This window comes from Eulemur rufifrons, chromosome 29 (genome assembly GCF_041146395.1).
Source record: "Eulemur rufifrons isolate Redbay chromosome 29, OSU_ERuf_1, whole genome shotgun sequence".
Classification (NCBI taxonomy): Eukaryota; Metazoa; Chordata; class Mammalia; order Primates; family Lemuridae; genus Eulemur; species Eulemur rufifrons.
Window position 1 is genome coordinate 93705301 of NC_091011.1, and position 23256 is coordinate 93728556.

The following is a 23256-nucleotide window of genomic DNA, read 5'->3' on the forward strand; positions in this document are numbered from 1 at the left end:
ATAGCTGAAATTATAACACAAAGGCAGCATTGAAAATAAAGCTAAAGAAATGTCCAAGGCAGTAGTACACAAAGAAAAAGATCAAAATTAAGGAAAAAAATAGCAATAAAAATAAAAATACCACTCGAGAGGCTGAGGCGAGAGCGTCGCTCAAGCTCAGGATTTTGAGGTTGCTGTGAGCTATGATGATGACACTGCACTCTACCTGGGGTGACCGAGTGAGACTCTTTCTCAGAAAAAAAAATAAATAAAAATAAATCTAAAATTAATAAGTGAGAAGAAAGGATCAGAGAAATTATTAAAGTCTCTGGGGAAATTATTAAAGTCTCTATGGGGAAGAAAACCTACACCAAGGCAATCCCATGAGGTTTCAATCAAGAGAGTTAGAGAAAAGATTCTGAAAGTTTCCAGAGGGAAAAAAATATAGGTTACATAGAAGGCATGGTAATCAGAAAGCATTAGCTTTCTCAGTAGCAACACTGACAGCTTGACAATTTTCTTTCTGGAGTTTCTCAATTAAGTGTGAAAGTAGAATAATGACTCATCAGAAGAACAAGAGTTTGGAAAGTTAACCTTGAATATCTCTTTCCTCAAGAAAACACCTGAGAATGTATCCCAGGAAAATGAAGATACAGACCTAGAAAGAGGATGTCACAGGATTCTGAAATGAGGGGATATAATATCAAACAGTGGCAAAAGGAAGCCCCCCAGTGAAGGCAGAGGGAGGTCCCAGGACAAGAGCCGTGCAGCAACCCTGAGGGGAACCCACCCAAGTGGGAACAGAGAGGCCCAGGACTGTAGATGTCGTCTCTGCGGGACAAAAGTGTGGCTGGCTATGGGTTACCTGATGTGTTTAATGTTGGAGATTTTTGAGATGAGTTTCACTCTTGTGTTAGAAAACATGGAGGGAATTCATGACAGGTACATAGAAAACTAAGCAAATGAAAAAAAAAAAGTAGTTCATTATTGATTCTAGAGAAACAGAAAATTATGCAAAAAAAATATAATTAGACTTTACTACTTGGCTTGTTACTGAATAATACATAGTCCTGAAATATAAATGCTGTACTAAATTTAAATATAACCAAAAATCTGTGATTTGGATATTTTGGGAGAATATAGAGAGAGAGACTAGGGAGGGAGGCTTATAAAAGTGCTAAGTTCTCATCTTGCATTCAGGAAAATCAATAGAGAATATTGAAAAGGTGTAAATTAATAAATACCTACATGTGTATTTTTTTAATGAGGAGGGGGAGCAGAGAACTGCCTTTTGCTGTAGCCCTTCTAGCACCACTGGACTTTTAGAACTATGTACATGTAATACTTTGTTAGAAACAAAAATGAGGTTTAAAGTTAAATGCTGCCCATTAAAAAAATCCTTAGAAAATTTGAAGTTGGAATCTCATACCAAATAATCATTGAACAGATTTAAAGTAAACAGCTGTTAAAGAATCTGGACGACTGAGGTTGGGCATGAGGAACCCCAGCAAGCCAGCTCTGCTGTCCCAGGCCACTCTCCTACGCTAGCGCTAGCGGGAGGCACCTTTCTTGTCTCTCTGGTCTCCCTTGTCTCTTTTGCCACTCGTGATGAGCCGTGGCCTTGCCCAGCATGTGCTCAAAAACCTTCGCACATGATGGATTCATTTTCAGGCTTGTAGAGCCTTCAACGTCATCCCATCCATTCTGCCCAGCTTTTGATTACTGTTGCTCCAGCCCTGGGCTGGGTCCCTGACTCTTCCTACCTGCCTCGTCATTCTGTTCCTGTCGACTGACCCTTCCAGTCTCAGTGACTTACTTTTGTTCTGCGTAACATCTTCCCTCTCAGTTTCTAACTTTGCTGCCTCCTCCTATCCATGCTGGCCAGGTCTCCGCCACCTGCTCTGGCTCAGTCCTTGCCGTACAGTGAATCTCTCATTTCCAACTTGGACTCTCATCCATTGTCGCTTTACCCTCCATAGAACTGACCTTGATGGCAACTACAAATTGCAGCTATTTCAGTAACCTTAAGGTTATGATACCATCAGTCTTGCAAATGCATGGCATTGTTCAATGAAGTCTAAAGGGAAGAGTAGAAATGAAGTCCTGCATAAGGAAAATTATGGTTTGCTAATGGAAGCAGCATGTAGTTATCAGTAGGTACTAAAGCAGCATTAGCTTTTATTTGTATTTATTTAGCATCTTTAATACTTATTTTACCATAAAGCACATTTTGTCCCATGAGGACTTTGCAAATGGAGTGGAAATGGATATAAATGAGAGGGGGAACTGATCGCTTATCCATTGATTTAATAATTATTTATGAGTGCTGACTATATTCTGAGGCCAAAGGTTACAGAGATTTACTGGTTTCATCCCAGCTTTCATGGAGCGTATGATAAGCTGGGAGCAATATAAACAAACAATAATAATGCTATAAGCTCCTTGCATCATGAAGCACAATAAGCACTGGCGAAAGCACTCTTGTTATGTTGTTACAATTAAAAATCTCAGAGATTGGGCAGCAGATTCCTCAGAACAGGGTTCAGAGAGGGTGACGGAAGCATCCACACTCTTTAATATTTACCCCACTCATTAAAAGCCTTTAAGCCCACATCCCACTAGGCATGTTTACTTATAAATTCCATCCATATACCACTGTATTCATACAGTGTGTACATTATAAAGTATAATTAAAATATTTAATAGGTTGTGCTTTTAAAAATGAATAAAAACAGAAGTTCTAGTGCCCTCTGCCTGTGCCCTGTTAATGGGGAAAAACAACACAAACTCTGTAAAATAAAGAGGTTTGTTCTGCGCTGAATGTGTGTGACCGGCCCGGAGCACATGGTCTCAAGAGGCCCTGAGAAAATGTGCCCCCAGTAGCTGGGTTACAGTTTGGTTTTATGCATTCATGGAGTTCATGGAGACAGGAATTACACAGAAGACCCTTAATCAATACATGGAGGGCATACATTGGTTTGGCTGGAAAAGACGGGATATTTGGTTGGAAGTGAGAGGAGATTACAGGTGATAGGTAAGTTTAAAGATTCTTTGATTTGTAATTGGTTAAAGAAATGAAGCTTTATCTAAAGGCTTGGGATGTTTTAATTTAAGATAAGGATATCAATTAATCAAAGACAAACCACCAGTAGGGCATTTACCAAAACTCAAGTGATCTGTTAAGTAAATTGATGGCCTGCAGCTGTGGGTTAAGCTTTGTCTTGTATAGCCTCAGGCCTGTTAATGACTTAGCATCTCATTGTTACAAAGGACACCTCCAAAAAGGGAGGGGGCATGAGGAGGTGTGTCTGACCTCCCTTCTCATGGCCAGCAACTCAGCTTTAGAGTTTTCTGGAGTCTAGTTGGCCAAGAGGGGGTCCATTCAGTCAGCTGGGGGCCGGGCTTAAGATTTTATTTTAGTTCACAGCCCCAATGGATCATCTTTGGTAACTCCTGAGTAGACACCTCAACTTTGCTACTGCCAGTCTAGTCTGGAGTGGAGCCCTCACTGTTGTGGGAAAGAATCTGGATTTAGCAAATCCATCCAGAGATTTGGGACAACTCCCAAGTGTCAACTCCAAAGGTATCCTGTGATAATCCAGATGTTTCCAGGATACTGGTAAATACCACTTGCATAAGGCATGATTTCCCCATGAATCAGTCTATTCCAGAGACTCAATTAGATTGAAGTTGCTTAGTGAGCGTAGAATTAGAATAAATGGAATTGTGGTCTATGGAGATATTTCATCAAACTAGAATAACTAGCTGAACTGCCCTTCTCTTCTCTGGGGATATTTCTGTCTGAATATCAGTTCTGGACCTCAAATAAATACTGACATGTTTTACTTTTAGCTTTCCTTTTTCTAGAATCACACAACTGCGCTCTGCTAATACATCACTGCCTCAAAAAATAAGAATGTACTTGATCGGATTGAAACTTTAAAATATGTTAATTACATTCATGTCCTGGGGATGCAGCCTAAAGAGACAGAATTACTTTGCTTAAGGCTGAGGTGTATCTGGGGACTTTGACCTGTTCAGGCTCTTAGGTTGTTAAAGGGCTCCTACCAATTAGGATGAGCTGAATCCTTCTAGCCCCGGACTCACCTTCACTCCCTCCCAGCTTTGGGACTGTCTGATGGGTGAGAGCGTTGCAACTTCTGTTTTGATTTGGGTTTTCTGTATGAGTTCTGCATTCTCGAGTGGCTGGTGGAGGTGAGCCTGAACTCCTTTCACTGTGTAACAAGCCAGGTGTTGAGCTGAGAAGAGGTTCACCCTCGGGTGACAACAGCTTCAGCAGCAGGAAAGAACCTTTCTTTTCCAGTATTATCCTACCCAATATCATACAATATTCTCTTTCCCAAGAAGAAACTAGCCTATTTTTCTCCTACTGAAAGCTATGATTTTGTAGTTTTGGTTTTTTTTAATAGCTTATGACTGACTTGTAGGACACCTTAAGAATAGTAGTTTCCCCCAACACTCCCACCATCACTGTTTTTGCCTTAATTAAGACATTTGCAAACATATTCTGCACTTACTTCCTGGCTATATATTGCCTGCTAAAATAATTAATGGGGAGGCCATTTCGTCTGAGAAGGCTCCAGAGCCTTGGATACCTAGGTAAGCAAACCATAACCTGCTGCAATGTAAATAGTAAAACGAAACTTAAGCGTAACCAATGGGAAACCACTAAGGAACCTCTAGCTAGGGACTTTCCACATTCGTCGATCAAATGCTCACTTTGCTTTGCTTCCACAAACACCTTATAAATGTTTCCTCCCCACCAGGGGAACGCTGAACCCCTTGTGGTCTCCTCCTGCCAGATAAATAAATCACTGAATGCTCAAATAAACTTGTTGGGATTTTAAAGTGTCTAAGTTTATCTTTTAACATGACACACACTTATCTAAATATCACTATATCTTAGATGTCTCTGAGAACAAAAACAAAGAGCATTAATGAAATAGAAAGGTATTTTAATATCTTAGCATATAGCAATATTATATGTTTAATTTAAAATTATGACTTAAGCATAGCAGAACCAACACAAAGTTACTTTTATTTAAAAATAATAGTTCAGTTTAATATTGTATATGGATATAGTTTGCATAAAAGGAAGGAAAAAATATAGTTTGTGTATGAATAGAAACTAATGGAGTACACTCAGTTGATTCATTGTGCTCTTTGGAGGAAAAATATAGCAAATATCATTTTTAAAAAAACATATTTCGGGTTTAGTATCAGAGCTAAAGGCTTTAGTAACTGCTTTAAAACACGCCCATATATCTTAGTCTTTAGTTGTGATAGTAAATGTACTCAGATATGTGTGCAATAGAAAGAAATTTCTCCCCTGGAGATGAACTTGACAGCCAGATCCTGGTCTCATATTAAATTCTTGGTCCGTCTGTCCTAATGGCATCTGAGTAATCCAGCCGGGTGTTTTTATTTCGTCCTGTGACCTGCTTTTCTCCTGGGAACCCTGGCTGCCCTGTCAGGCCAGAGTGGGGAGGGGTGCTGGGTGGTGGGTGTATGTCTTCTCCAAGGGCTCAGGGTGGAGGCTGATTGAGATCCTCATGTGGGCTCAGCTCATCCCTCTCCACCCCACAAAACAATGCCACAGGTCAGAGCTTACCTGGAGTCCCCAGGGAGGAAGTGGTTGGGGGGAGACATCCCCTTTATAGCGACTGAGCCCGAAAGTTTAGAGCAGGAGAGGTGAGGAAACCACCGCCCTGACCTGGTCATCTCTGCTTTGTTCTCAGCAACTCACCTCCGCAGGGCTTCCGTGCCGTCATTGGTACTCCTGAAGCACCTGCACCAGGTGTCTGGGTGGCTGCTGACGCTGGGGCGGGCACTGGTTATTCCAAGGCAAAGGTGCAGAATACCAAAAACTGTTCCTCTTTTATCATCCTTAGGTCTAGCTCAGATGCTTCTTACACCAGACCAAGGCCACAGGCAGAAGTGCAGGAGTTCAGGACAGCCCCCACCCACATAGCAACACCGGGGGCTTCTCTCACTTCTCACCTCTGTTGCCATTTACTCCTAGAGTCCCTCCAGGGCTCATGGTAGGAACCCCAAAAACCACTCTTTAGTAAAATATTTCATGTACATTAAGAATGGTTTTATTTGTACATGTTTTATATGAATTATATATTAATATTAAATTTTGTATATTAATACTCAAAATATTTTATATACATATAAATAAAATCAACATAAATAATATATTATATGCACATATGCATATAACTTTTGGAAAATCAAAGATAGGTTTGTAAGGATTTGGTACAATGTTTGGTACAATGTCATTCAACAGGATGAGAGGAAACAAGAGCTATTGCCAATGGAGAGTTTGAGTTTAATAAATGGAGTTTTATTAAACTCAAAAAAGGGAGAGCTTTTGCGTAACTGGCATGATCAGGGTGTGAGTCAACCTGGTCTTTTCTCCTTCCCACAGGGAATTATTGGAATGCCGCCTCTTTCCCAAACGCATCCTCCTACCTGCACTTCTCTACTTTCCAAGGGGAGACCAGCGCTGACATTTCTTTCTACTTCAAAACACTAACTCCCCGGGGAGTGTTTCTTGAAAATATGGGGAACACAGATTTCATCAAGCTGGAGCTGAAATGTGAGTATAAGTTCTTTGTCGACTCACGAGTAGCCACTTTTGTCACCTGGGGCTGACCTGAGCCCTGATCGGGTAACTCCATTGGATTCAAACGTGGGTGGTTTCCTTTGTTCCAGGATCGGGACTAGAGGTGGATACATAAGCTGAAGTGCGAGTGACCACCTGTCTTCTGGATGCTCTCAGGGAAGCAGGCACTTACAGACCCTCCCAAACAGTGTTATTCAAGGAAGATGAAAGAGTACATACAGCCCTAGTAATATGGGAGGAAAGTGTATAGACTTAAGGTTTCTTATTTTGTGTGGTTGTTTTCCAACAAGATGGGGTCAAAGTAGGCAGAGGAGTGTATCAAGTCATCTGAGAAACAGGGAGCAGGGGAGTAACAGGAAGGAAAACAGTTAGAGGAAACAGTACCACGTGGGTGAGTTCTGGAGGCTGCGAGGACCACAGTGCTGCCTACCCCCCGAAACACTGTCTGCATGTTTCCAAGAGAGACCTCACACACCCTCTAAAGTGTGGGTGCTGAATTTATGTAGCCGAGGATAAGACACTGACAGGGGCAGAGCAGAGCAGACCAGATGCTGCTTGGCTCAGCTCAGCTGGCCTTGGATCCAGACACCCTAGGGAGGGCTCCTGGTTTGGGGAATTGGTCTGTGGAAGGTAGTGGGGGCTTCCCTGCATTTGAGCAGCACAATTCCTACCTTACCTGGGCCCTTTTGTCCTCAGGGCCGAAATGCAACCTTAGGAATTTGCAATCCACAGACTTCCAGGTTAGGTGAATATTCGCAAAAGCCAGACTCTCCTGCAGTTGAAACACAGAGTCAGTGAAACCACAGACTCAACCAGAAAGCAGGGACCAATCTGTACCCCATGTCCCTCCACAAAGGCTCAGCCTCTGCTTAAGTGTATCAAGGGGGACTGCCTGAGGGCAAGTCTCCTTTTATCTGAGTTGTTATGATACTGGGTCTATTCTGAGAATGAGCCCAAATCCGTTAACCATTTCTGCTGAAATTCTATTGGATTCTTTTTCTTAAAAAATGGCAGACTGTGATATATCAGAAAGTGCACAGACTGTGGATTTAGCATTCTCAGGTTCAAATCCAAATCCTCAGGCAAATTGCTTAATCTCTTTGAATTCTAATTTCCTGATCTATAAAATGGAAATGTTAATTTGTGGAGTTGTTATGATGGTACAATGTAGATATTTACATTTATCCCAGTGCCTAGTGGTTATTGTAATTATCCTTTCCCTGAGGATGTTCATTGCAGATCTGATCTGAGACAGGTCTGATTAAAAGAGGGACTGAGGATATTCTGGCCCTAGAATGAAAATTAATTAATTAAAACCCTCTCTTTACTGAATTATGGATTGGAATTATTACAAAGGGGTTTGCACTTCCCTCAGTTAAAATTAATTGAATCAAACTCTTGACTTCTACATTAGTTGGATCATAGTTTAGAAATATTTTGTGACCAAAAAAAAATTTGACAATTCCACATCTGAGTAATTCTATAAGGTTCTATAAAATTGCTTGGATTCCCCTGTCTTTGTTTTATATCGTCATGTTTTGTAAAGCTATGCCTGAGTGGGAAAGAAAACAAACCAAGCGTAGAAATAGCAGCTGTTTCTACTCAGCACTTGCGTCAAATAATTTCACTAATTTCTAATTATGAAAAATCTTTAGAGATGTTTTCAGAGTTTTCCAAGTATTTCCACAATATGAAAACTGTGTGGCAGAGGGTGAATTATAGCCTCATTTTTCATCTAGCTCACTTCCTTTTGGCATTTAGTTTACTTTGGGAAGGACACGTGAAATATCCGGGGCGCAGATTTGGGCTGATCTCTGCTCGGCGTCCCCCAGACCTGCTAATAACCATGAAGGGCGGAAGTCCCTTTATAAGATCCCCTAAGTGGCAGCTATCAGATGCCCAGCATTATATAGCGTCTCCACTGAGGTTCAAAGGCGCCTTTTATGGACAGGGGAGACAGATTTCTGTATTTCAGCAAAACTTCAAAGTAAACAAGAAATGGTGCTTTCATGAAGAACATGGAGGGAAAATGGCCATGATTGATCACGATTTTTCAGTCGGACTCTTTGCTGTCAGGATTCCTGGGGCCGCGGGTAGAGAATCCTCTCAGGCCTGCTTCTCCCGTGCAGATGAGTCACTGTGCAAGCCCGGTGTCTTCACCGCAGGGCAGGCCACCAGAGGGGGCTCAGGGAAGGTGGTTCTGAAGTCCAACTCTCTAAAACCGTCTCTCCCTTTTTCCCCTTTAGCTTGCTGGGCTCTCTGATCTCTTTCTGATGGGAATTCACCTTTTGTTTCTCTGAGCGTGCCTCAAAAGAATTTTGTCCCAGTCCATGCCTGCAGATTGCTTTCCCGAATGACAGTTCTGTTCACTAATTACATCGTGCCCTTCCATCAGGAGTGGAAGATTCTTTTTTTTTTTTTTTTTTTTTTTTTTGAGACAGAGTCTCACTCTGTTGCCCAGGCTAGAGTGAGTGCCATGGCGTCAGCCTAGCTCACAGCAACCTCAAACTCCTGAGCTCAAGCGATCCTCCTGTCTCAGCCTCCTGAGTAGCTGGGACTACAGGCATGTGCCACCATGCCCAGCTAATTTTTTCTATATATATTTTTAGCTGTCCATATAATTTCTTTCTATTTTTAGTAGAGATGGGGTCTCGCTCTTGCTCAGGCTGGTCTCGAACTCCTGAGCTCAAACGATCCGCCCACCTCGGCCTCCCAGAGTGCTAGGATTACAGGCGTGAGCCACCGCGCCCGGCCAGGAGTGGAAGATTCTTGACTCAGAGAACAGTGAGTCACTGTACCATAAGTTAATGAGATGCCGTCAACATCTTATGCCCAAGCAGAAAAACACACAGATAAAATTAGGGCGACCTTATTAGCATCCTTTAGGGGTAAAAATTGTGACTATATTTCACGTATTTCCTGTTCCTATTTATTAATTTATTCAAGGAGTATTGAGTATCCACTCTGCCCCAGGTCCGGTGCTGGGTGCTGAGGGAACACAGCCAAGCCAGGCGTGACTCCTTCCCCTCAGAGATCGGTCTGCTCGCCTCGCAAAGCAGGCAAGTCAGTCCGCAGTTACGATAATAATGAAAACAGCTCAGCTTTATGCAGACTCGTCACGTCTCAGGCCTTGTCGCAGGCATTCTACAGGCGTCCTCTCACTTATTCTCCTAACCACCCTCTGCAGTGGGTGCACCATTCACATCTCCATTTGACAAATGAGGAAACTGAGGCAGGGAGTGAGTAAGTTGTCCGGCCAAGGTCACACAGCGAGGAAGTGGCAGAGCTGGTGTTTGACCCCAAACACTTCGTGTGTGTCCCAGAGTCGTTGCTGTTCATGTTAAAGCAGGCGGCTCCCAGAGCAGACATCCCGAAAGAGGCTGAGAGCACCGAGGGGAATATTTACACCTGACTGGAGTGACGAGGAGCGCTTCCCACGGAAGGGAAGGCTTTAATTAAATTTTGACGGATGAGCAGGAGTCAGTAAGGTGAAGAAGGTGGGGGAAGAACGGAAATCAGGAAAGGAAGGATGTTTCAGGATCACACCAAATGAGCAAAGGTGCGGGGGACTGAACTGAAGGACCCAGGTGGGAACAGGTGCGGCGAGGCCGGCAGGACCGAGCACAGGGTGCTGTCCGTGTGGGGAAGCAGCTGGCCGGACTTCTTTATGAAAATTGCCCACCTACACAACCAGAATCCTGGTTGTGTAGGTGGGCAATTTTCATAAAGAAGTTTGACATTGGAGGGCAAAATACAAACTACATGTTGGACGTTTTGAGGTTGAGCCCCTGCAAGCTGTAGGAGTAGCTAACCAGGTGGACGTATGTGGAGGATGCCGAACGTACAAGTCTGCAGCCCAACAGAGAGGTCCAAGTCAGAAACGCAGTTTGGGAGTCACCATCACTTAGAGAACCGTTAGGAAAGAAGCGTTCGGCACCCTCAGTATGGATGACAGCACCCAAAACAAATGTGTAGAGAAAGGAAACAAGATGTGCAAGAAAGAAACCGCATTCAAGGAATAGAAAATGGAAACTTAGCTTATAGAAGACTAACACAGAAACAGGAAGACATTGGTATCTTAGAGACCAAATGACAAAGGAATTTCAAGAAGAAAAAGAGAGCGTTAGGTACTGCTGAAAGGTCACTGAAACAAGGACATAAAGTCACCGTCAGTTTGAACATGTAGAGGTCACTGTCAAAAATAGGGTGGTCACTGGGGTGAGTGGAAGTGGATATGTTTATTGTTCTTATAGTTTTAAGATGGTAGAGACTTGAGCATGCGTATATATTAAGGGGAAAAATTCTGAGATACAGGAGATAAAAGGACTGGCTGAAGGAATGAGGTCCCCAAGGAGGGGGGAATGAGGGCCACCCAGTGTCACAACACTGAAAGGGTTATGGGACACTATTTATCATCATATCTCCAGGACCACCACCCTGACCATGCCTGACGCATGGAGGTACTGAATAAGCATGTGTTGGATGAGTGAAATGAATGAACGAGGTGCTAGTCTGCACGGAGAGCCCTGGGAAGTGTGGTGGGGAAGGAGACCAACACCACTGAGGGGCTGGAGATCAAGATGAAGACCAGGAGGAGTATTATTACACTGAAGGGCAGAAGGACAGATCATGGCTGGTGAATCTTGGAATTCAAGATTTCATGAGAAAGCAATGTAGGTGATGAAAAGAACTAAGATACATAGTTCTGGCCATTCCAGTGTAATTTTCTAGGTTGTATGAAAAGGCTGGGGAGCAATTCAGGACACTGAGAGGCTGGTCAATCACATCCTTTTTGAGGTCCCTCCTGGTGATGACAAGGGATGGAGTGGACAGGGAGCCTGTGATCTGGCATTACCGTCCCGAGGTTCAGACCATGACAGCAAAAAGGATGAGGAGAGGGTGTGTCACTGCAGGACGCGTTGCCAAATGAAGACTCTGTGCCGTAGAATAGCAGAAGCACTGAGGAAGGCGGGTTAGGCCAGCTGCCCTCCCAGCCCTGCGGTGTGTACTGCTGGGAAAGGGGTCACACCGCGGATGATGTGTGTTAGGGTCCCACAAGGTGGACTGCGACCACAGGAAGGAAGGGTTTGAAAGTGTTTAATGATAAAGAGTGACCACAATTTTTTCATTTTTATTTAACAATATGAAACAGATTTCAAAGAAAATTTGTGAAGGAGATTTTGGGGGGAAAATTTTTTAAAGGAATGCTCGCTCACTGAGTTGCAAATGTTCAGAAAAAGCAACCATACACTGTGTACTACGTTAGCATAATCTCCCACGTTGACCAACTTTGAACTTTTTCAAGTATCAGGATGACTCAGAGAAAATATTTGCATTTAGCAAGCATATCTCCACGGAAATGTGGAGGCAGCAGTCTAATGTCCCACTAATCTTAGGAAAGGGTATTAAGGAAAAACTTTCATTTCCAAGATGTAGCCTTCTGCAATATACATGCTCAAGAAAGTCACAGAAGAAAATGTTCTGCAATATACAGAAACTGATGAATCAGAAGAAGTAAACTAATGGCAATTTATCTTCCACTATTTCAGAACTGGAACAACATTTTACATTAAAAGAACATCACTTGTAGACGTGAGGAATGTCTAATCCCACTTAACTGGGCTGTTGTGCCGTTGGGGTGTTATTTAGGGTGTTTTTTATTTAATATTGTGAGTTTTTATTAATACAAATCAGATATTAACACCTAGATTTTTTTTCTTTTTAATTATCCAAGCCAATTTAGGTTATCGGCATAGATTTAGGAAGAATTTTAGTGGTTCTACTACTTTGCAAGTCTAACTATGGTTTCAATTGGTATTCAAGATTTGAGATCTAAAGAATGATTCTGACTTGGTCATTACTAAACATAAGAAAAAAAATTACTCCCTCGAAAAAATTTAAATGCCTGAATATTTAATAGCAACCACTTGTGATTTTTTAAAAACTTTCTCTAACTTTCTGATTTAAATTTTCCATTTGCATTACAGACACTAAAAGTTTGGAAATATAAACTAAAGGTGAAATCTGTGCTATATTAAAGCTATTTAATATATTAGCATTTTATTAAGTATTAAAAGATACCTAAATAATTGATAAATAAATTTGAATTAAATTTATCTAGTTTTCTTTGCCAATTCCACTGAAGGGACGGTCATTTGAACATGTGGCATAGGTGCCCCAGGGTTATAAGGATGGACTTTAGAATAGGACGTCCTACGAATATGAAAAATTTCCCAAGTTACCTTAGAGTTTACCCGTCCATGCATGTCTGCTGCTCTGGAAATTTCCAGAAGGGGTCATGAATTCCCCCTAAGCTGGCTGGACAAAGTGACCGCCTCCCTCTACAAAGTTTATGGTCCTGCCTTTGTTTCCCAACACTGCAGAGGTGACTTCAGAAGGCCACCCAGGCCACTTGGTCAGCCCTCTCACAAGGTGGTTATTGTTTGTGCTATGTAACCCTCGTCACTCAGCCCTTCCTTTCTTCTCCCTCATGGAGATGGTGAGCTCACTCTGCTTGTACTTCCTGGTACAAGTAGAGATTCTTCCGGGTGAAGTTATAACCACCTTCTTGGAAGTAGTTCCTTTGCTCTGGCTCAGCTCCAGGACCCTGAGTACCCAAGTGCAGGATACTTCCAGTCACTCCCAAAGAGACAGCTTGTCCCTTCTCTGGGACTCAACTTCTGCTCTGGAAATCAGACATAAGCTCCCCAAGACCTCACTACAGGACTGGTGTCCTTAGAATCTCCTTGTTAAACCCCAGCTTATTTACGTAGTCAAATTAAAGGCATTTTAGGACAATAAAAAGAAAGCAAATGTCAAAAGGGAGGGTTCCCTCCAAGACCTTACATTGTACACGCATTACAGAATATACTGATTTCTTTTATGTGATGTTTAAGAGTAAGGCAAAGTAATCTACAGAGATGTTAATAGAAGTCAGAATAGTGACTACCCCTGGGGATAGTGGGTATTCACCAGGACGGTGCACAAAGGAACCTTCTGGGGTGGTGAAATAATTCTTATCTTGATCCCAGGAATGATTTCACATATAAAAATTTATCCAGCTGTACACTTAGGATTTGCACATTTTACTGTATGTAAATTGCATTTAAATGAAAAAAATAGAAAAAGAAAGAATTCTGCTGTGAGGAAATCTTGAATGACAAGAAAGTTTATAAAACACTTGATTTTTCAGCAAGAGAGAGATACTGGGATTCTAAGCTGACTGACCCAAGACATGTCCCTGAAGCTCTGTAGACTTCATCATGCTCACTTGTAAACCACGAAGGTTGAACTGTGTGGTCTTTAAGGTCTCTTCCAGCACTGGCAGCTCCATAGACCTATCAGAGCCCATCGGCGTCAAGCGTACTTTGCCACCTCCCAGCCTGAGTGAACTCACAACCCAGCAGCACCTTAACCTTCTGTGCCACAGCTCTCAGTTCTCTAAGGATGATGAGAGGCGGGTTATACCAGAACAAATGATGTCTGCTTTAAATAATTTCGGTCAGGGTGCATGCTAAACCAAAGGTAATCAGAAGAGTTCCTAAAATGATTGACACCTAGTTGTACATGCTAATTAAGGATCCATGAGAAAGGCCCATGGGTACCTGAAGCTCAGCATATCAAAACTGAAATCTATCATCTTCACCCAAAAGCCCTTTCCTGTGCTCCCCACTTATGTCATGTCATCACCATCTTCTGTATTATCCAGATTAGAAAACTCAAAGTCATATTTATTGTTTCACCAACCTCCCCATACTGTATAGACTGTTTGTTTATCCTAATAGAACACTGTATCTTTAATGCAGAGAAATGCTATTCTTCCTGTAAGTCATCACCCCAAAACAATCCCAGGGAAAACGTCGATGCCACCTAGTTGCAAAAAGGCTGACGGAACACAGATGCAAAGGTAATAGAATCTTCTCAATCAGACGTCTCTCTTGGTCTCCCATGATGGCTTTGCTGGTTGGAATCCCTGGATTCTTGATTCAAACAGGCTCATAATTTGTCTTCCTCCAGGCCCTCTCTCCCAACCTACCCTCCCCGATGAGACCACATTTCCACAGATCTGATCCTGTTCCTCCTTTGCTTACAGACTGCATTGCCTTCTTAATGCTTCACAAAACAAACACTTGAGCTTGATAAGTGATGCAAGGTTTTAACCTAATTTTTCAGTCTTCTTCCCACTCCATACAAACTTTGCCCATCACCCACCAGTACCTTGTACCTGAGTTTAAGCCACTTGCAGCTATTAGCACTCCCTGGACATCACCCACACTTTCCTGAGACTGACTGCATCTCTGCCTGTTCTGAAACTGTTTCGCCCTCATTGAAATCCTATCCACACAAAAGATATTTTGTTGCTGCATCTTGATTTAAAATATTAAACATAAAGGGCAGAAGTCTTCATTTTCCTAAAGTATCAAAATTTTTACAAGACTGTTAGGTGTATTGCCTGGAAAATAATAGGCATCATTATTAATGAACATCTTCTCAGAGTGTCTGTCTGAACAGGGTGTAAGTTATGTGTCATTACTATAGAGAAATGCTGAAGTTTCATAAAGATATTTTTTCTGATGTCATTTTTCTTCTATCTCACTCTCTGAGTCTAATGTCTTCTACATTGTTTATCGTATGTGGAAGGTCACAAAATCTTTCCCTTCAAAAAGAGGACATGTTAAAGTGTCATAAAGACCAACAACTAGGATTGGCCAGCCTAGGGCCAGCTGGAAGACAACAGGCCTTCTGAGAGGAGAAGAAATCAAACAAGCTTGAATTCACACATTCTGGGGAAAAAAGTGGAAGAAAGAGTATGCTATTATTGCTCAATAATAAACACATGGATTGGTGAGAAAAGTAGAACATATATATGAAGTTTAAGTTATAATAAAGTTAGAAACCCTCCATCTGCCATTCTAGTAGCTAACAGTGTCTCGGCAGGCTGGATATTTTCATAAAAACAAACGCTTCAGGAAGAGTTGGTGCCACGGTCAGTTAGTGTGTGTTACTAATGTTGGAGAGTTGATTCAACTAAGGATGACACTTGGGACCAATTAATGCAAAGCTGGTTAAAAAAAGAAGATACAATAAATCAGGGAGTAGTGCTTCATTTAAATACAATAAATGACTGGGGTAAATTACTTGAAATAGCTCAAAACCAAGGAGCATCTTAAAGAGCCAAAGCAAACTGAAAGTACAACAATGCTAGATTTTTACAAGCCCTCAAACACCTAAATTAAAACCGTATAAAAAACTGGCCAACTGGATGTCAACTGGAAATCTTCAAAAAAACAGTTTTTTATAAATGAAAAAAAATCAGGGAACTATCGTTTTAGAGACACCTTTTGCTGAGATTACAAGACAATTTTTAATAGCAATCAAGATAGGAATTTAGAAGAGAAAAGAAGAAACATAAAGGCTTATATGAAATCTTACACAGGACTAGGGTCACAGCTGAAATATATTCTCCTTAAATGCTCAAAGAAGACTTGTTTCTATTTGTCATATTTCTGTTTTACCATTTTTTTTTTAATTTTCTTGTTTAAGTCCTTCCTGATATATTGTGTTCCAGAAGTTTCTGAGCTTCAGAACCTAGAATGTATTTTCCTACAGTCACAACACTGCACATGGCAGCCACATTCCATAGCTGACCATAAAGACCTTTGTTGTTGTTGTGTTTATAAGTGTTGGTGTTTTTAAATGTTGTTTCAGGGGAGCTTGAGGTCTAGGTCCTGGATTCCCGGGGCTATTAGATATAGAGTAGAGATGTTGAAGAACAAAGGGAATTGCTTTCCTTATTTCTGACTGTCAAGCTTGCCTGTGACACACTTCTCAACAGGGAAAGTTATTGTTTACCTTTATGATACTCAAAGCACAGTTCCTTTATAAATCAGGAAGTGCTTTTGTTGGCACCTCAGTCTGGTGGGTTGGTAAAGGTGGCAGTTCTGATAGTCACAGGAGCATTTACCCAACTCCAGGGCTCCCCCATGGCACCCAGGCATTTCTCTTTGCTCTGAAATGTCTGTGAATTATGCATTCCCCCTAATTCATTCAAATATACTATTACAACTGACATATTTTTAAAATATTACAACATTCTGACACAGCACTGGGTATTGGAAATAAAAACATTACACCACAATTTATCCTTCCAAAATTCCAATGATCTTATGAGAAAACTCCTCTGATCCATTTTTTTAAATTATACAAATAAATGAAAAAATGAGATAAGATCATAAGAGAGTTAGGAATCTTATATAACTTCTTTAGGAATAAGATCAGCTGCTGAAAACTATAACACTCCAGGTTTCAGCAGCTCTATGGCAGTCTGATATGCATGCTATGCTCTGGTCTGTGAAGACCTTCCACACCATGAGTGAGAGTTCCAAACTCCTTTTCCACCATTTTCTAGAATCTAAGAGTGTGTAAGTCCAGTTGGCCAACAGAGAAAGGAAGGATGGGGAAGCCTTGTCTCTTCTTGATCACATTGGTCCAGAAGTGAACACATTCCTTTGTCCCCATTCTATTGGTGAGAGCCGGTCGTGTGGCTCCACCTCGATGCACCGGACCAGGAAAGGCTGGAGAGCAGCTTTGCAGGAGTAACTACAGAAAGGGGAAATCAACTTCTCATGAACAGCTGGTGGTCTCTCACAGGTACTATGACAACAAAAAGGAGTCAATTTTAACCTCACCTAAAGAAATCGAGGTAGGTTTCCAGAAGATGCATCATTTGATTTGCAATGAAGGATAGGCAAAAATGAGATCAAGGCATTTTTCTGGAGAGAAAACAGTATAGGCAAATGCAAGTAGGGAAGGAAGATTATATAACATGTAAGCAATTGAAAATAAGGTGGCTGAAGCCCAAGGACCAGTTAAAAGACATCTTTCTTTAAAGAAGTGACTGACCACATATCTGTGTTAAGAATTTGACAAATGAAAGCAAGCTGGACCTACGGCCTCTTAGGAAATTACTCATTTTGCTTGCCTTTGTGGATGGTGTTAAAGTGATCAAATTTGGTTTTCTGCATCTCTGAATTTGATTCCTCTGATGAGAACTGACGTGAATGCCAAATGACTTCTCATGAAGAGTGGCTGATATTTAGTATTCTACACGGTCTTTCTAGGTAAATGCAACCAGAGCCAATGAATAATAGAAACAGTGTATATCCATCAAGTGTAATTATAACACTGAATTATGCTCATCTTGCATTCTGATTCCTGTATACATTAGTTTAAACACCAGAACATGTGGGCACTTCATACCTGTGAGAATTTTACTTTGAAAAATAGCATGCCCTTAGTTTTAGCCATTTTTAACAGGAGAAAAATTCACATCTTGTTCAAAATGGTACTTTATGGTAAGGTTTGATATCTCTCTCTCTCTCTCTCTCTCTGTCTCTCTATCTTCCCAAGTTTCTAAAAACAGGGAAGAAATAGGAATATTTCAATCTAATTTTAAATTCCCACTGATTTTCTATATTTAAACAGAAATCTCACTCTTTGCATTTTGATTAACTAGTTCCTTGGATTCAGTACTTGTTAAAATTATAGAATAGAGTTGCTTATAATGTCACCAATATGCAAAAGAAAGTGGAAATTATGCAAGTATTGTTTATTGTCCAATGACTTAAAAATTCAGAGAAGCAAAAAGGATAAAGCAAAAAATCAGCTATTATCTCATATTCCAATATATTCAGATTACCATTTTGCTGTCTAAAAAATTCTAAACATTTTTCTATACATTTCTGTATAATTTTTTTTACAAAAATGAAATCATATGTTACATACTGTTTTGTAACCTACTTTTTTCATGTAATAATATTTTAGAAACACATTTCCATGTCAATTTTTTTTAAATCTTCACAATAGCAAATTTTTTTGAACTGAGCATAAGGACCATATTAGAATCTTCAAGAGGGTGTGTGTAGTTTAAAAATTATAATTTTATATTTAGAAAGCAAAACCAAGAAAAAAAAAACATTGTTTTTTTAATGCAAACTACAAAATGTAAAGCACAAAAAAGTTCCTTTTGTCTGGTAGGATTACCTGGGGTTTGTTATATTATCTATTGGCCTCCTATGTGGGTCATATCAGCATCTGGAGGGCATAATTAGGTTATTATGTCAACAACTGGAGCATGGATTTTAAAAGATTGTGAACACCGTGCCTCAACTGCCAAGTGTTCTGTTTAACCAACAATCCCCTACTATTGGGCTTAACTTTTAAAAGATAGATTTTCACACATTCAGATTTACTGGCTTCTTGTTACTAATTCCCCACCATCCCCCACGATAGCATGCTATGTATTTTGAGTCTGTAGCATGCTATTGCTTTTTAAGTCTCGCTCACATGCCACGGCATCAAGCAGCAGGGCAAGCTCAAACGCTGGAAGTGGAAGACATGTTTGGGAAGTCTGAGCAAGGCTGTGCTCAGCAGCACAGGGCTGCTAATGGATGACCCTTTTCCCAAGGCCGTCTCCATGTGTTCCCCTTGTTGAGAATATGTCACACCACCCTGATGCAGGACTAGCGACTAACTTAACCCGACCTGCAACTATTCTCTCGATGGAGCTATTCTAGAGAGAAGCCATGTTCTGTTAGTTCACTAAATCATGAAAAAAGTAAACATGGTTGTTTGAACGTTGTACAAACTGGTCCTGAAAGGGTTCTCACTCTGTTTTATATGTGCTGTCTGTAGGGAGGCAAAGCATTTATTTATGCAGTAAAGACAGGAAAGTTATATTTTCAGATGTTATGATCAGAAACAAGGGGAAGAGCATCCCGTAAAGAATCCCTATTATTGTTTAACGTTAGAAATTTCCAGAGGAATGCTTTGTTCAAGCAGGACTGGGCTGGCACAACCATAAGGGACGCTGTCAAGTGACTTCTGTCACTTTTCAGATGTGGAAATACGTGAACTCAAGGGTCTGATAACTTTTCTGTAACTTTTTAATGGAGCATTTATCCTAGGATACTTTCAACCATGAGATTTTGAGATTCTGTATTTTTAATATTCAACCTTAGATTCCTCACTTCTAATATTCATTACCAACTAGAAGAAAAAGAACAAATTAAAGTACTTTTAGCTAGAGAAAAACTAATAAAATACTTTAGATCAGCTCCGCATCTCTTGCAAAGACTCTGAAGCACAAGGCGCTTTTTTGAAGTCTTTTACACATCGAGAAAGCCTGCTATGTAGAAAGAAAGCGATTCTCCTTTCCTCTCACGTGTCCCTTTATTCCCTTCTAAATTCTCTGCTGATCTAAAGCATGGGTTTACTTTTTCTCCGCGATTTGTCCAGTACTGCAAATGTACTGTAGTTAAAGTGCATCTGGTGTTGCAATGGAAAACAGAATCGATCTCTTTTTATATTCTGAGTCCATAGCATGTAAAATATATGTCTTCACTTGGCACTTTTTAATTTTAATTAGAGAAATCTTGTCTGAATTTATACAAAATGGCATTGGAAGGGTTTGCTAGAAAGGAAATAATTTGTTGCAAAACAGAGAAAAACTGTCCCTGCCATATGACCTACAGGCTGAATCAAAACTCAGTGCACAGTAACCAGAAAACACATGTCCCCTTGGCTACGTCCCTTCTGACAGACTTATCTACAGCTCTCCCCAGGAGGCATGCACCTTCCAAAGCCTTATCTTTTCGTCCTCAGTTCTGATCTTTGGCTTTTCCTCTTTATCAGTATTTCTATCAGGATAGCCATCCATAGCTCAATCATAGACTGACTCGTATGTTGTCTCCTTATAAGCTTCAGCTTGGTCTATGTTGACACTCAGCAGCTTTTTGTCCAATTCAAGTTTTTCAGCCTCCGGTTATATTCCTTCCTTTGGATTGCAAATCCCAGGGTCCTTTCTCCTTGAACTTTCCAAAGCCACATATCTCAGTGAACCTGCTCTCTCTGGCATCACCTGAAACCAACTTCTTAAATTACCCTTGGTCTTCTGCCAAAGCACATTTTCTTCAATGAGTTTTCTCATTTTGCCACACAACCGGAATGTGGTCGAGAGAAGAGCTTCTTTGCAGTCCATCCCCTCCTCAATCTGCTCTCCTCTCCATCTCTGGGGAGTCCTTAGGCATCCAGCTTCATGGTTTCTCTGAAACAGCTTCTGCATTTCCTTTTATCACAAATACTCTATCCCCAGAGTCACCATCTGGGACTGTCATCTATTCTTCCAAACTAGGCACTCTTTGCCCAGTGCACATCTCTGCTCATTCCAAACATGCAGGTATTTAAAACCCAACTACAAGGCCTACATGAGGCACACGGCATTGTTTCGAGCTACATATCATTTTGGAACTATTTTTGTCTTGTTCTTTTTCAATCATATAGGTCCATTAATATTCAAGAAGTTATTCTTAGAAGGTGGTTAAATGCACAGAGAAAACTAAAATTAGAAAGGCTTTGCATTTTAAAGACAGATCTCTGCTTTCGCATGGCCAGCAGTATCTCCCTTTTGCTTCCTTTCCTCTGTGGATGCCTTTGTTTGTGAAGTTATTTTTTAACCATAATAAAAAGCTTAAAGGCCAAAATACACAAAGAGAAATATTTCTTATACTCAAGAGGTTATCAAGATACCAGAGATTTTAAAATGAGTTTATAACATTGATTCTTAAGCTCCAGGCATTTCCTTGAAGAATTTCCAAAAGACTTCAAATAAATTCTTCTTGCCAACTTTCATTTTCAGATGCATTTAACACCGAGTTTTCTGGTGTGAATATGCATATGTGGTTCTAAAAATCTCTACATTCACGAACTAAAATTATACTAAAAGAAAAATAGGTTATTTTGTTATTTCCTTCACAATATGAAAGGCCATACACAATATAGTTAAGAAAACAAAAGCTCTAGACCTAGTCATTACTGGATTTTAATGTCTTACAGCCTCAATTTTATTATCTAGGCAATGAGGGTAAGCTTAGAGGTTGAAGTCCATGCTCTGAAGTCTTTACGTCTTAACATTGTTGGGTTCAATCACATACTTCTAGACTGAAGTGACAGTTTTTATTTTTACAGAGGTAGAACCAATTGCAAAATTAGAGAGACCACAGTCCCCATAAGAATATACACATTTCTGACACCAATTGAAGTTCAGGGGTTCCCAACCCATCCTCAGGTTTGATACTTTTCTATAAAGACTCATAGTTACAGTTATTATAGGGGAAGAATCCAGATGAAAATCAGATAAAGGAAGAAGCACAGAAGGCGGAGTCCAGGAAAATTACCAGATGCTGAGCTTCTAGTTGTCTTCTCCCTGGGGAGCCATGAACACATTTCTTTCCTGGAATCAGTATGTGACAATTTACATGGGGTATTGACAACAAGGGATGCTTTCCTGAGCCTCAATATTCAGAGTCTTGCTTGGGGCTCCATTACATAGGAATGACTGATTATGCAAATGGCCAACCTCAGTTTCCAACCTCTCAGGAGGTTGAACTCTACAACCCAGAGGCCCCACCACACCTCACATTGTTGGTCTTTCTAGCATGGTCAGCCCCCATCCTAAATACTGTCTGGTGTGGCCAGACCTCAACCTAAATATGATCCACTCTTCCCAGGCAAACAAAGACACACTTATCAGACAGAACATCTCAAGGGCTTATATATTACTTTCCCAAAGCCAAAGGCAAAGGCCAGACTTCTTTTGGAGCATGAGTGAATTCTTTATCACACAGTTTTGAAAATGTTTCCATTGAGGACATGGAAGCAAACTATTCCTAGGACCTTACTACCAGAAGGAAACTTGGCAATCCTCGTGTTTCTTAAAGTAGGATTCTAGGATCACTTGCATCAGAGTCACTTGACATTAACAAAATGCAGAGTCCAAAGTCCTACCCCTAATTTGCTGAAACACATTCTCTGCAGGAGAAGCATTGGACTATGCTTTTAAGCATGTTACTTTAGCAGTTTTTTATGTAGGCCAAAATTTGAGAAACGTAATTATGATCCAAGGTCCTTGTTCCTAAAAGCAGAGTGAAAATAGCAAGAGATGCAGCAAAGAGAGAAAATGCTGCCTCTCGTTTTGCTGCCAAGTTTATCTTGGGCAAGCCATTCTTCCTCGAGCATCATATGTTTGAAAACAACGTTTAGCAACATTTGTTTTAAACAGACATAACTAATGTATCATGTTCCTAGATTGAGAAAATACACATTGAGTTACTTTGTGCTGTCAGGGAAGATGGCATTCCATCTAATTTGGTTGGCCTTGGGATTTCTCTTTCTCTACTATATATTTCTATATTATATAGTTCCATACTATAATTGATGGCCTCCTTAGGGGTGTTCCAATTTATTCTTTCATTTGTTCACTCACAAACCGATGCCTGATCTGTGCCAGGCATTGTTCTAGGTTAGAGGATAGAGCAATGAACAGAACAGAAAATACCTCTGCCTTAGTGAGACCAGGAGCACATACATGTCACGCCAGATGGTGATACATGCTATGTAGATTTTTACAAAATCAGGATAAAGGGGGAAAGGCAGTTGAGAGAAGGGGTTTGCTACATGGCATAGAATGTTTAGGGAAGGAATTTATGGTATGATGGCCTGTGAGCAGAGAAGCAAAGGAGCAACCATAGAGTTATTTGGATAAAGTGAACAGCAAGTTCTAAGGCCCT

The 23256-nt window shown here is 40.8% G+C and overlaps 1 protein-coding gene across 1 annotated transcript in view; it reads left to right on the forward strand.

The window, feature by feature from the left end:
• Positions 1-23256, forward strand: part of CNTNAP2 (contactin associated protein 2) — a 1217706-nt gene that overhangs the window by 989374 nt on the left and 205076 nt on the right. The window contains exon 16 of the mRNA XM_069461685.1: positions 6434-6604. Coding sequence (XP_069317786.1) covers positions 6434-6604 — 171 coding nt within the window. The remainder of the gene's footprint in view (positions 1-6433; positions 6605-23256) is intronic.